This window comes from Anastrepha ludens, chromosome 6 (genome assembly GCF_028408465.1).
Source record: "Anastrepha ludens isolate Willacy chromosome 6, idAnaLude1.1, whole genome shotgun sequence".
Taxonomy (NCBI): domain Eukaryota; kingdom Metazoa; phylum Arthropoda; class Insecta; order Diptera; family Tephritidae; genus Anastrepha; species Anastrepha ludens.
In genome coordinates, this window is record NC_071502.1 from 76487518 (window position 1) to 76502034 (window position 14517).

A 14517-nucleotide genomic window follows, 5' to 3' on the forward strand; every position below is an offset into this window, starting at 1 on the left:
ACTTGCTTTTTTGGTTGAAAGTACAGTGGCTCACAGCTTATTTCGTGTGCCCGATCATCAAAATAAAAAAGTTTAATAATTTTGTATAAACTTTATTTAGAAAAAAAACTTAAACGTACATTCAAAGATAAATTATTTCTTGTTACAAACATACATAAATAAACTTAAATTATTTCTTCTTAAGTAATATATTTACAGCAAAATCAAAATTATAACTAAATCCACGTCACACCTTATTTCGTGTGCTTAACCAAACTAGAAAAAACATGTTTTTTTTTTTTAATTTATTAAACTTTTACTAATGTAATATTTTGTAGGGGTAGCCTTTTTGTTTTAATACAGCTTTTAACCGGGATTGCATGGAGCTAACAAGTTTTCCAGTGTATTCAGGAGATATTTTCTCCCACTCCACTTGCAATGCTGTTTTTAGATCTTGTTTGTTGCTTATGTTATGTTTTCCAATTTTTTGATCCAGAATATTCCATAAATTCTCAATTACATTGAGATCAGGTGATTGTGCTGGCGTTTTTACCACATGAGGGCAATTCCATATAAGCCACCGTTGCACTAATTCCGACTTATGCTTCAGATCATTGTCCTGATAGAACCTGAACCTGTCCCGAATGCCTAATTTTTCAGCACTTTGTAGTAAATTATTTTTTAATAAATTCAAATAAACTGTTTTATCCATAATTTCGTCGATAAAAACCAAGTTTCCGACACCAGCTGTTGACATGCAGCCCCTAACCACTACATGGCCCCCACCGTGTTTTACTGTACCACGCAGATTCTTCGGGTCCAGCTCCGCGTTGGGCTTACGCCAAACGAAAAACTTTCCATCGGAACCAAAGAGGTTGAATTTGCTTTCGTCGGCGAAAATAACGTCATTCCAAAATGTTTGGTCTTTATTAACATGGTTTTCGGCAAACTCCACCCTTAATCTTCTGTTATGCTCATTAACAAACGGTTTGTTTCGAGCTGTACGACCATGGAAATCAGCTATGCGCAGAATTCTTCTTATTGTTTCAGGATTACATGACTTACCAAGTACTTTTTCAACCTCTTTTGTCAAAGCTGACGCACTAATTCATGGGTCTTTTTTAATTTTTCTTAATATCCACCTTTCATCAGCTTCTGTAAAAATTTTGTTTGGAGCTTGGCGGCCTTTGTCAACCACTCTTTTTTCACGAGAAAAGCGTTGAATAATGCACTGTACTGTGGAAGTACTTAAATTAACAATTTGAGCAATTTTTTTCTTCGACTTTCCATTTTTGTAATGCGTAATCACTAATTCGCGCCTTTCAATCGACGTACGACGACCCATCACGGTATTTTTAAATTAAGCTGGACAACCGACTACTTTCAATGTGTAAACTAAATAAGGATATAATCTAATATACTATGCAAAACAAATTTCTTATAATTGCTAACCGGTTTACTGGCGCCGATAACGGTAAAAGTGAACACACGAAATAAGCTGTGACGTCAATTTACCTAGTATTCTGTTTTTGTTGTAAATATTCTACTAAAGCAGAAAAAATTTGAATGCATTTATACATGTTTGTAATTAGAAATAATTTATCTTTGATTGTGCATTTAAATTTTTTTTAAAGTAAATCAAATAAAAATAATTTTACAATTCTTTAGTTTAACATACAGCCACACGAAATAAGCTGTGAGCCACTGTATATGGTTTGATTGAAAAGTAATGAGCCTTATTTTTTTAAGGGGGGAAGCTGGTCTAGAGCGCAAAAAATGAGCATATTTTATGAATTTATTTTGACTCAACAAAGGAATCAATCAAAAATCTGTGAAATTGGTTTAATAATATAGCTTTCATGGTACAAATACAAAATTTTTCGTCTGAATTAATTTCAAAATGGCCGCTGTCCAGCAGTTCTCCTAAGGCGCCTTTTTTTCTAGTGGGTCCATTGCCGAAGACGTAAACTCCTTAATTTTTGTCCTGGATCAAAAAATAAAATTTTTTTAGTTTCTATATAACAACAGAAAGAGACGTACGTAGGATTTTTTCGATATTTTGTTTTTTCGCGAAATGGTGCACGTTTGAACAAAAAGTTACAATTTTCACTATAAAGAACGACATAAAATTGTTGATTAAAAAAAAAAACTATGTAATATAAATAAAAAATCCTACGTACGTCTCCGGAGAAAGGTATTTCGAATGTATTGTCAAAATTTCGTAAGAATCGGTAAAGATTTGTTCGAGTTATGTCTTCGGCCAGTTTAAAAAAAGTGATTTCGAGAAAAACGCGTTTAAAGTTGTAAGTAGCGTTCGGGGCATACCTGCGAGGCACTGCCGTCGAATGAAAAATTTGGGCATTTAGACATTTTTGCTGGCATCCCTCATTTGGTATATTATTTCTAAGACCCTAAAGCACCTTTTAAGACAAAAAAAAATTTTTCGATTTTTTCAAAATTCTAGACCAGCTTCCCCCCTTAAGCAGTTTTATTAAACCTTTTGGCTTATACAACTAATATTCTTCAAAATAGGACCCTTGAACGTCAATACACCGCTGGTAGCGGTCCCTCCACTGCAGGAAACATTTTTTAAACTCATCCGCCGGAATCGCGTTCAATCCATATAAAATTTCTCTATCGGTAATCCTGGATTATGAATGAATCATAAATTACGAACGAAAACTGAAGTAGAGACGAAACGACAAAAGGGGAAAATAAACAGTAGTGGTTACTGAATGAAAAAAGGCTAAAATTATATTTAATAAAATAATTAATAAGCCTCTCGGATTTCAGCCAAATGCTTATTACTGGCGATCAATTGTGCAATTGAATTAATTACTGCGTTTCTTTGGCTTTCTCTCATAACAACTAGAATTTAATCAGTCCTTATTCTGTGTGAATGAGTTGGATTCATTTTCGACATCTGATACGATATACATAATAACTAGTGTTCTGCTATATTTGCTGGCTGCATTTTAATTTCATTTTATTTAAAAAAACGTAAGATCTGTACGTATCATTTTAAATTATCAAACTCTAGGTTTCCCTAATTTCTTTTCTAGGCCGAAAGCATAAGTTTCCTATATGTTGACATTTATGGGAATATTTTGCATGAGTATCGCAAATGCAACCATCAGGCTTTGTTTATGTACCTACACATCTACAAATATTTACAAACAGGTGCACATTTTTGTGAGTTAATTAAAATGGGGATTGGAAGGGTTTGTGTAGGGAACAGCTTCTGTCCTCAATATTCTTAATTAAATATTGATAAATACATACTCGTGCACACATATGTGGCATATATTAGGGCATCTCTTATATAAGAAAACTTGAAATTTACTCCAGTTTGAAGTCCCAGACTGGCTTTTATTTTTCAAATTATTAATTTTCTATGCTTACGAATGTTATTGACTTTTAACTTTACATTTCTGAGGTCACCGATTTGATTCTTGTCTTTTATTCACATATTTAACCTTGGAAGTTTCTATGTATACAGATTGGTTGAAAAGTATTGAAAGCAAGATCTACATATTAATTTGTACAGGTGTCAAGATTGATGCGCCTCCTCCAAATTATGCGCCATTTTAATTTTTAATATAAAAAAAATTATTTTGAGTTTTCAATTCAGTATTTGTTTGCAATCCACTTGAAGTTCAGTGTATTTTTACAACGGCAATAACCGAACAGCGTTAATTTGCGAACGTTTATCAGCAACAGAAATTCATAATAAAATGACGAAAGTGTTAAAAGAACCGAGTCCTTCAATTTCAACTGTGGTCTTTAGAGTTAAACGTGGTTGCACAAAAAATGAAGTTGGAAAACGTAAAAAGTGCACCAACACCATTTGTCTGTGACGCATTTTATTTGTGTGACGAATTGCTTGAACACCCACTAGCTGCCAGCTTTCACTTCTTCTCCACCTATTACTTCTTCAGAAACATGAAAACTTCTTTCGTGGAAAGCGTTTTTAGTCGGATGAAAAACCTATTTTAGCTGTGTCACAGGTTTTTTTCAAAGCTTCCGAAACAACATTACAGAGATGGGTATAAAACTAATGGATGATCATTGGAATATGTATGTACATATATTAAATTCGGTGGAGCATTATTTTATTTTTGTTTTGACTACTCGTACTTTCCAACCAACCTGCACCTGAGAACCTACTAGGTAATGGATTTTAATGAATACACATTTAAAACGTGGGAAAGCAAATTTAGCTCAAAATTAAAACAAACGATTTAAGAGACACCCTAATTGTGTATTTATATGCATATGTTTTTACATAATACGTGTACTCATATATTTGCATACCTTCAGCTTTTGTATTTCGTTCGAATGCATCCAAATCTAATACACTACAAGAATTCATAAGTCCTGCAATGGATGTAAAGAAGCCCACGTCTTTTTTCTCCTTTAAATGATTAAGCATGCCCATTTGAATGTCTATGTTGCCACCGCGTAGTATTGCTATACCCAAATTTAAAGTTGTCATGACCATTTCTGATGGTACACCTTTTGAGGCGGATATATGAAGAAGCACCATTTCAGCCACGCCACGATTTGAGAGCCGCGCCTGGTGGAATAAGAGCTTCTGCTTCTCCATTTCTTGTTCCTGAAAATCATTTAAATTTAGGTTGCCATTTTATCTTAAACAAATAAACACCACGTTTCTTTATATAATATAATATGCCCTTACATAAGTGTAGCTCATTACCATTTGCTATCAATTGTGCGCTTCAGTTTGCACCATGCATAGATAATACTTATTTAAATAAGCATATGTATGAAACCATTAGTGTTTGTTTTCGAGTTTTTTTTTGGCTAGTTATGCGGACTTACATGTATGCTGGCACCTTCCTCACCACCCTCTCCGCCTCCTTCTTCATCTCCACCTTCTTCTTCTTCTTCTCCACAAGACTTTGCTGCTATTTGTGCGTACGACATGTAAAGCAAGTCCTCTTGCAATGCCCCACTTCGTTCGGTCATGGCTCCCCGGCAAAACGTGGTAACCAACTGTGTTAGAGGATCTGGTTTACCTTCAGACTCTTCCTCATCTTTCTTCGATTTCTCTGATTCTTCAAATGTCTGTGTTAAATCTTCAATCATTATCTCTTGCCCTACATTTTCTTCTTGAAGCCATTGTTCATAGTATGATCGTGCAAAGATATTGCATGCCCGATGTCTGTTAACGTAAATACAAGTAATAATTAGATTTAATTTTGAATAAAAATATACTAATCATGCATACGTTCAGTTAGTATTGTTAATTCCATTGAGGCATATACAAAAACATTTAATTTCAGCGAGTTTCCGATACAAATATAAGTATGTTTGGTACATTCGTGTGAAAACATCATGCTTTCCGAAGATTATATAGATTTTTATGTAAGAGTAATTTGTCCAATGACTTTTCGAATATGCTTGGGGCAACAAACAACAGGTGGGAGTGTACCTGCTCATGCGATAAAGATGTATAGCGCGTAAGCTGGATATGACTGCCTGGCGTCGGGCCAATGTAATTTTCGAATTCCAACGTTTGCTTCTTTGCTTAGGACGTGATGCCTAGGAAGGAATTAAGGACACAATACACGGTATCAGCTAGTTAAAGCATTACAAAGACTACGCACCATACATTTGGGGTTAGTACGGAAAATTAATTTGTAACAAAATTATAGAAAATATACAAGTAATAATACGAAAGAAATGGAAGCAATGAAATACTATACAAATGAAGTGAAAATGAAAGAAGTATCTTAAATCCTTCCAAGACATTAGATTATCGACTACGTGTACACTGTTCATCTATGAGCATTGTGACTGTTAATGTATTGAACAAGCGAAAACTGTTCTCATTTTGTAAAAACCTGGGTAGAGAATGTAGAGATGTCTGGCGGAAACATGCAATAACGGCACGTTTCCTTTGTATGGATACAACACTCCTGTAGACGTTCTTGCTTTGTTGTTGGGGATGGTCAATCTGTAAATGTGGTGAGGTCCGAGATTTCAATAATTTTTATAAATTGTCAATCAGAGCAATTAAGAGTGTGATGTTGATGTTGTTTCGCGATAATGTGAAAAATAATCAAGAAAAATGTTAAAATTAAAAATATATCAAAAAAGAAATCAAATTGTCTTTGTCTTAATTCTATTTAAATTTTACATATTTATATTTTTCGTACACCAAGCAATAAATGCATATAAGTATATTCTTACCATATGCAATCCAAACAGTATAGTAAAACTCTATCCTTACCATGTGCAATCCAAAAAGAACTTTGGCCATAGCTACTATTCGGTCCACAGTTTCTTGGGTTTTATCCTTGTTCTTATCATTTTGATTAGAAGCTTTTTCTAGTGCTTGTTCATCTGCGAACTCCTCTCGTTTGCCTAGCTTTGAGTAGAGATAATGTTGCCATGACATTTCATCTGAAGGATCTAATTTGTCAGGTAAGGTCAGCTGGTTTCGAGCGAATTCGATCACGTCGTATTCTTGCATTTTTTTCAAATAGCGGTCCTTGCAATGCTGCACAAGCTCCTGCTCCCGGCCAGCAAATAAATTTAATCCAACTGGAAGTAAACGCTTCAAGCAAGCCACCATAAGGCTTGCTTGTACCTCTTTATCTTTATCCCGCTTTTTGTCTCTATTCTTCTTCTTCTTCTTAACTTTGCCTCCAGTTACGGGTGCTCCTTCAGTAATAGCGGATCGTCTTGTTGCCGTTGGCATAATAAGCGCCATATTATCAATTTCGTTAGTCGATATAAAATTTTGTTCTTCCTTTAAGAAATACTGACTCTTGGACCATATGTTAAATATTTCAGCAACATGATTGTACAGATCTTCTGCTTCTCGGATATTGTCTTTAAGCCAATGGTTGCGCTGCAGATCGACATATTTAATAAGAAGTGGATAAAACGAATAAATATCCCGCACAAGAAGTTGCCAGTCTTCTTGTAATTGAGTTTCAACTTGGGAGGTGTCATCTGTGGCTGATTTAATAAAACCGCGCATACTTTCTTCTTTATGGAACATGTTTTCTGTTCGCTTTTTCACACGTTCTGCTAATGGCAAGAATGGGTCCTTTAGTAACTCTTCAGAAGTGTTAATAATTATTTGCTGGGTGTACGCAGCGATTCTTGTCATCCAGGGGGCATTATCATTGCCAATATTTTTTTTAATCATTTTCAAAACATTGCGTAAAAGTGAGTTCATATGATCTGCGGTTACCATAGTCACATGATTGCCACTAGTGGGGCTTACGTTATCCGGCCCTTGTGCCCACCAAAATGGAAGATAAGAGCAGAGTAAGGGCAGAATGACGTCTATTATATGTGGTGCATCGCTATATGTTTTTTCCGATTCAACAAAGAGGTCAACTTCTCCAAGAATTGTTTCTAAGTTCGGCATACAACTTTCCATTCGCACCATTATATCTTGTGCTTCTAGTGAATGGTCAGCAATGCGGTTAAGTAGTGAGTATTGATTATGCTTGTTGAGATGGGGTTCTAAGAACGCTACAGGAAAGCATGAGCTGAATGCACCCAAACATGAGCCCAGAGCAGGTCGGTGCCGCTCTATTTCGGTTTTAAGATATTTACGATCATGTGTTAGAGTGCCATCAGTACCGAGATGGTATAAGGCAGCTAATATTTTGTAAGAAGCTACTTGTATCTCGTCCAATAGAAGATCACTACCATAGTCACAAGCAGCTAAATGATCAAACATAGCGGTCAATGCTGGTAGTACTACTTGATTGACATAGCCTAATGAAGTCGATGTTTTAAGATGAGTGCCTCGAAGATGACTATATTTGCCTTCTTGTAAGTTGAGAATAGTATTACCAAGATCATCAGCAGTTTGATTAAAAAATGTTAACATAGAAGTTCTTATGAATTCTGGACAATTTTTCACTAGAGTTTTAGCATCTATGCCCTTCACTAATACTTGGAGGCATCTAACAGTAATTCTTACATCGGGACCAAAAGCACTTAGCCGATTACGAAGAAGCGATGCCAATTTGCAAAATATAGATGCAACCATTTCCTTTTCTTTTAAAGATGCTGCTCCAATTATATTTGTTGCTGTTGCCATCGCAACAAAATAGTTGCGATGTGTTGAAAAATATTTCTCCATTAGAGGGAGTACAACTTTGGAAAAGAACTTAATATCTCGCGAAGCCGTTTTGAAGGAAGTTCGTCTACTAAAGGTTGTCGATGGCTTAAGCAACTTCATATTGATTGTTGCTCGATCTAAATATTGGATTAGTTTTTCAAGAAGAGAATACGAGAAGCGGAGCTCCACGGCTGCTTGTGTGGCACCTCCTTCACCTTCAGTAACCCCACCTTTAGACGGCCTATGAAATATAAATGTAAATTAAAACATACATCGCATCGGTACATGTTTACATTCATAGATGACTTGGAGCAAGTCTAGTGAAATAAATTTAATATAAATACATGGCATACAAATGTGTGTGGAAGAAAAAGATAAATGTCGCCATTTGTCACCCTAAAAAATTGCTTTGGATAAGCTATTTACAAAAATATGCTTAGCATTTTTAATTCTTGAAAGAGCATATAAAAAAAATTTTAAAATTCAATGAATATTAAAGACTTAACTGACATGTTTATTGTCTAGTGGTTGCATATAACTTCGAGACTTTTAACGGTGCTACTATATAGCATTTAAAATAGAAAAGCAGAAACTTCTATACTAAAACTAGCGACTAGCGACATACGCAATGCTAAAAATCAATTGGTTTCAATTAGATTCCTGTTTTAGACATTATCTGGTGCTGCCCTTGATTACACTTCTTTTGTTTAAACTTTTGCGGAGACGTTATGCCACAGGATTTAAATAAGCTCTATTGTCAAATGCGCTTTCATATGCAGATTAAAGACCATTGCTTAAATTTTGACACCGTTCACACAGTGATATGTAATGAAAACAGAGTGGGACAGCACCTGAGATGAGAGATTGTTTTTTTTCTTCTTAACAATTTTTACAACTGCTATAGCATTCTTGGAAAGACGCATTAAGCCTTTTTGCATACCATACTTGTTTATTAAGCAGTGCCCAATGAGCACTTCGATGACAGTAAATCGTCTTTCAAAAGTGGCGCTAGTTGTCGGTAGTGAATAATTTTTAGACGGTACCTTTTTTATGTCATCTTTGACATTTATCAAGTAGACCGATATACAACTTTTAATATGAATACTTCTTTGTATAAAACTGAATAGAAAAACATTACTACCGATTATTGGAAGTTGGAATTTTAAGAATGCTAATTGGATATTGACACATCACTGAGATTTTCCCGTAGCATCGTTTAGGTTGAGTTTAGCGAATCGGCGTCTGCTGGTGATTTGAAAAGATCAAATCACGCTTCCGCTCAAAGTAAGAGATCGATACAATGGCATTTGCATATAGCGTTAGATAGCTAACGAGCTGGATCTACTTATATAATAATACAGCAGAATGCAACGTATTATGATTGCGATTGCATCTACGACATCGACGCTTGAGCGGGCATTATAATATTAGATGACCGTTGGCAATCAGTTGATGCAAACTCCATCGGGGCACATGCCACCGATGCCACCTCCCTCCTCCCATTGGGCTTGTCTTCAGGATTTGTAGAGGACATAATTATCAGAATAATTCCACAGCTTGTGTATAATGCAGCAGAAAATATAGCTTCTGGGCACCCGCAACATGATAATTGGGATAACTGGGATTACAAAAGCAGGCTCTAGAAAAACGAAGACGGGTATCAATTTCAAACGATGTGCGATTCGATAAAATTTTTAATTTTCCATTATTTTGTGACAATGATTTCAAACAGGGGGATGCCACAATGAGAGTGTTGTCGTATGCAAGCAAATACAGTAGATTCTGTTTTTATGCGGTAGATACGTTCCGCAAGAAACAGCATAAAAAAGCTACCAGTTCTATAGTAAAACTATAGATACGTTTCACAAGTGCTAAGAACTGCATAAATCTGAAATAATGTAATAAAATCGCATAAAAAAAGGGCACTAGTCCCATATTATAACTATAGATACGTTCCATAGACCGCATGAATCTGAAATAATCAAATAAAATCGCATAAACAAAATATTGTATTTTTGAAAATTATATCTTTATTTAAGAAACGTCAGAATCGAAAAATAAATTTACGTCAGAAATAGAATCAGACAATACCCACATGTTGCGCATTCCTTTAGGATTTGGCGTAAAATCACTTTCGTCACTTGAGGAAATGTACACGTCTGACCTAGATGGTTATGCAGGCGGTTCCATACTTGTAGGGTTAGCATTTCTGATGTAATCTGTGTTGAGTTTTTGCTTAGCTGGTTTAGAATCTTGTTTATATGTACAATTCCCGATAGGTCGACACGCATTTTTTAATTAAAAAAAACCGCACTATTTCAAAACCGCATAAAAAAAGCCGCATAAAAACAGAACCTACTGTATATACTTGTACCCAATTAAAATAATAAATTTGCATATGCCCAATAACTACATACATATATGAGCGTAGTAGAGATATTTTAACAGGCAATTTTCTCCTTAAATGATATGATATATTATATGAAAAATGCATTAAATATTAGATTGATTTTCGTTATTCTACACAGCAATATGTGCCGAACTTTTATGAAAAGCAAATGCATACCACGTGTTAAACCATTATAAATCGTCATTCTGAAGATGTTAGGAAATTAAATGTTACAAAAAATTGTGATTTCGTATGCCATCGTACCGAGAAGGGTAAACTTTAATCTTCCTTAGTAAACTTTAAAAACGCATATGACTGATATTTTCCTTTGAAGTCCATTTACCATACTCCGTTGGCAAAACCTTTTAACTTTTCGCACAACACTGTATTAACAGGGGCATATTAATTGGATCCTGTACTTATAAATATATATAATTTTCGCTTACACCCATTTTGAGCTTTTGGCTGACCTTCTCCTCCTATTTGTGGCGTGCGTCTTGTTGTTGTTATCACAAATGGAGGAACCTACAATTTAAAGTCGATTCCGAACGGCAGATATTTTTATGAGGAGCTTTTTCATGGCAGTAATATATTCGGAGGTTTGCCATTGCCTGCCAAGTGGCGTAACGGAAAAACATGTTTTCTTCATTTTGGTGTTTCACGAAGATTCAAACCTATGTACTCCGAATTCCGAATGGTAGTCACGCGCCAAGCCAACCGGCTACGGCGATCGCTTACTGTTATGAAATAAGATTATACTGCTCCACATACCATATATTTTTAACAAGAATAATTATGTTTTAGTAATATGGTTGCATACTTACTTGTGTAATTTATAGCCTTGATATTGCATATACTTTAGGAATTCTTGCGAACGTTCACGATCTTTCTTTTTTTCTTTATCTGTCAATAAGTCATATGGAACGAGCTGTGGATGTATGACTCCACCACAAGAATTCAGCTCTTCTTTTTTTTTCTTAGCCCATATGTCGTGCGAGTTCTCAGCTAGACGTTCGGCCATGTTCTGCATTTCTCTGCTTAGTGTTAGATTTGTCATGTCAACTGGATGTGGGTTATAATTAAACGCACTGCCTTCACTCTGAAAATCATTCTAGTTTTGAGAAAGGGTCCACAATGTTGAAAACAAGTAAATTTAGATGATTGGGTTTAGGTGGAGTTTCGGATCAGGCAGAATTCGGATAAAAATACATAAAAAGGGAAAGCAGGTTATAAAAAGGTAAGGTAAATTAGTTAAGAAGCCAATCAAGGTTTACGCAAAACATTGTGTACATACGATTTGTGGTTTGGATTGACGACGTGTTGATCCCCGGTGATTGAGTGGAGCATCGATGTCCGACTGTTCAATGCGCCAACCAATAGAAACTAAAGCCTTCAAGCATTCCCTCACTGGATCTCTATAACGCTCACGTTCCTTTTAGAGATTAAATAATTTTAAATATTATATAATGTCTTTCATATGGATTATATTTTCCTCAATTTACAAGGTATGCATAAATGTATCATAACTACTACATTAATACATATGCAAATACTGTGTCTACAAGAAATACACATTTATAGTTGATGGCTATAATTTTAATATTGCCAAACATGCATCACTCGACTTCTATCGAAGATATAAAAAATGAGCTTTTGAACTAGGTCATGAATAACATATTCTAAAACTAAACGAAAACAAGAAAGATATATGCATTATAAGCCATTAACTGTAAAGTTAATTGTGAGCCGTCGCGTCAAAAAAGAACAATTTATTATTGCACAAAACTATTGCATACTAGATGAGAAATGTGCTGGCAAACACTAAACTAGTATGTGTAAAATTAAGATAAAGGTGGAAACAGACAATATTAAATGTGCTAATTGTGGCAAAAACTATATAGCTAATTATAGAGGCTGCGAAATCTACAAAAAACTCCAAATACAAGGATATCCGACACTACGCAAAAAAGAAATTCACACTGCACAAGAACAAGGCAATAATGCCACCGCCAGGTAAATTTCGGTACTAACACAAATCAAACATTTATACCAGGCGTTTCTTATGCACGAGTAACATCAACGAAAACATTAACAAATGCATTTAGTACCTCACATCACATCACGATGATTTAAGGGGACAGATACCTGTAAAATTTGGAAAAAATCATAAAATGTTAATACAGGTATAATCCTTTAAGAATATGTCAAAAATTTTTTAGAACGTAAATTTAAGTACATATTTCTTATATTACACTGCCCTGCATCGGTTTTGCGAATAAGATGGGACCTAGTGATCCCGAAGGGAATTTTCGCCCTAAGCACGAATCCGAGTTCAAAAATTTTCCATCACGTCAGGTTTTCGAGAAAAAGGGGGTTGAAACCCCTAAAAATAGCGTATTTGGCCATTTTTCAAAAATTGTATAGCAGAACCCTAACGTGCTACGATCTTCATTATTGTCAGTAATATAAGGTTGAACTTTGCTCTTTGAAATAAGCCCAAGCCCAAATTGTTCGCATGCACCCTTAGAGTAGGGGGTGTACTTATGTCTACGGGGGTAGAGAAAAAAATGAACATAGGAACTTATCTACACCCAAGATAAGATATAATGAAAAGTGCAGTGTTCCTAAGGTATTTAGTGTCGCTGATTACAAATCTGAAGTCAAACATTCCATTTAAAAAGAAATAAAAAAAATCAAATTCAAATTTTCCTATGTTAATTTTTTTCTCTACCCCCGTAGACATAAGTACACCCCCTACTCTAAGGGTGCATGCGAACAATTTGGGTTTGGGCTTATTTCAAAGAGCAAAGTTCAACCTTCAATTACTGACAATAACGAAGATCGTAGCACGTTAGGGTTCTGCTCCACAATTTTTGAAAAATGGCCAAATACGCTATTTTTAGGGGTTTCAACCCCCTTTTTCTCGAAAACCTGACGTGATGGAAAATTTTTGAACTCGGATTCGTGCTCAGCGCGAAAATTCCCTTCGGGAACACTAGGTCACATCTTATTCGCATCAGAAAAATTGAAATTTGCAGGGCAGTGTTATAGATCGTCAACCGTGACGACTCTATTCATTGCGTTCGAGCGCTGGGAGAGGTATAGTTACGTTGCCGACAATTAATTCACATAGAAATTATGACATTAATAAACAAAAGTTTTTGTTTTTTTGTATTCTGGTCACTGACGCCGATGCTACAATGCCCGCCGATTTAGAAGCCTCGCTGTGACCTTGGTGGAAGAATTGAATGTACATCCGCCATTTTAAATGATTAAAAAAAAATTTATATTATTTTAATGAATAAATAAACTGTATGCCAATTTTGAAAAAAAATATATAGATTTCTTCATTTTAAATAATTTTAATGAAAATCAGGGAAAATATGGTCGTTTACAGGTATCTGTCCCCTTAACCGAGCTTGAAACTATGACAAAACAATTGATAACACAAATGGCCACCTTGATGAATATTGTAACCATACTGGTATCGAAGCTAGATGGAGTCAATAAGTATAATGAAAATTTAAATTCGGAACGCAAATGGAATACAATAATATCCAAGACTCATGCAACTAATACATCTTTTGTAAATATTCCCAATTACATCATCACTACACAAATCACCCAGAAAACAAGGCTCCCGGAGGAACTGTAATTAGCATCAAATTATTTGTTTGATAGATATTTTGTATGGATATAGAGAAGGAGGTAAATGAAATCGCAATGGAATTGATCAAGTTACATTTATTTGTACGCATAAATACAATTATGTCAATTTTTTTTTACAAGGTACATAGCGGTTCTGCATAATGGGACGTTGTTCGAAACAATTTAGAAAAATTTCCGCCAAAATTCAGTACTACAAAATGCCAATATCTAGACTATGTATTTAAATGGGAAGTCGATATATTGCTGGTGGTCCCTACAGGCGAAAAATTCTATTTGGGGATCAAGGTTGACAACTTCAATTGGCCGAAAATTACTAGACGCTATTACAGAAAATAATGGACATTTCATAAACACCGGAGAGCCGACA

The 14517-nt window shown here is 35.2% G+C and overlaps 1 protein-coding gene across 12 annotated transcripts in view; it reads right to left on the bottom strand.

Moving 5' to 3' along the window:
* LOC128867340 (ryanodine receptor) overlaps window positions 1-14517 on the bottom strand; it is an 87647-nt gene that overhangs the window by 8243 nt on the left and 64887 nt on the right. For 6 of the 12 annotated variants that reach the window (XM_054108481.1, XM_054108477.1, XM_054108475.1 and 3 more), the window contains exons 24-29: window positions 11776-11913; window positions 11306-11592; window positions 6236-8333; window positions 5847-5959; window positions 4822-5164; window positions 4294-4594 (exon numbers count right to left, since the gene is read on the bottom strand). In XM_054108481.1, the coding sequence (XP_053964456.1) occupies window positions 4294-4594; window positions 4822-5164; window positions 5847-5959; window positions 6236-8333; window positions 11306-11592; window positions 11776-11913 (3280 nt within the window). Of the gene's footprint in view, window positions 1-4293; window positions 4595-4821; window positions 5165-5434; window positions 5545-5846; window positions 5960-6235; window positions 8334-11305; window positions 11593-11775; window positions 11914-14517 lie in introns of all 12 variants that reach the window. The other 6 variants (XM_054108483.1, XM_054108485.1, XM_054108480.1 and 3 more) reach the window with 3 other exon arrangements.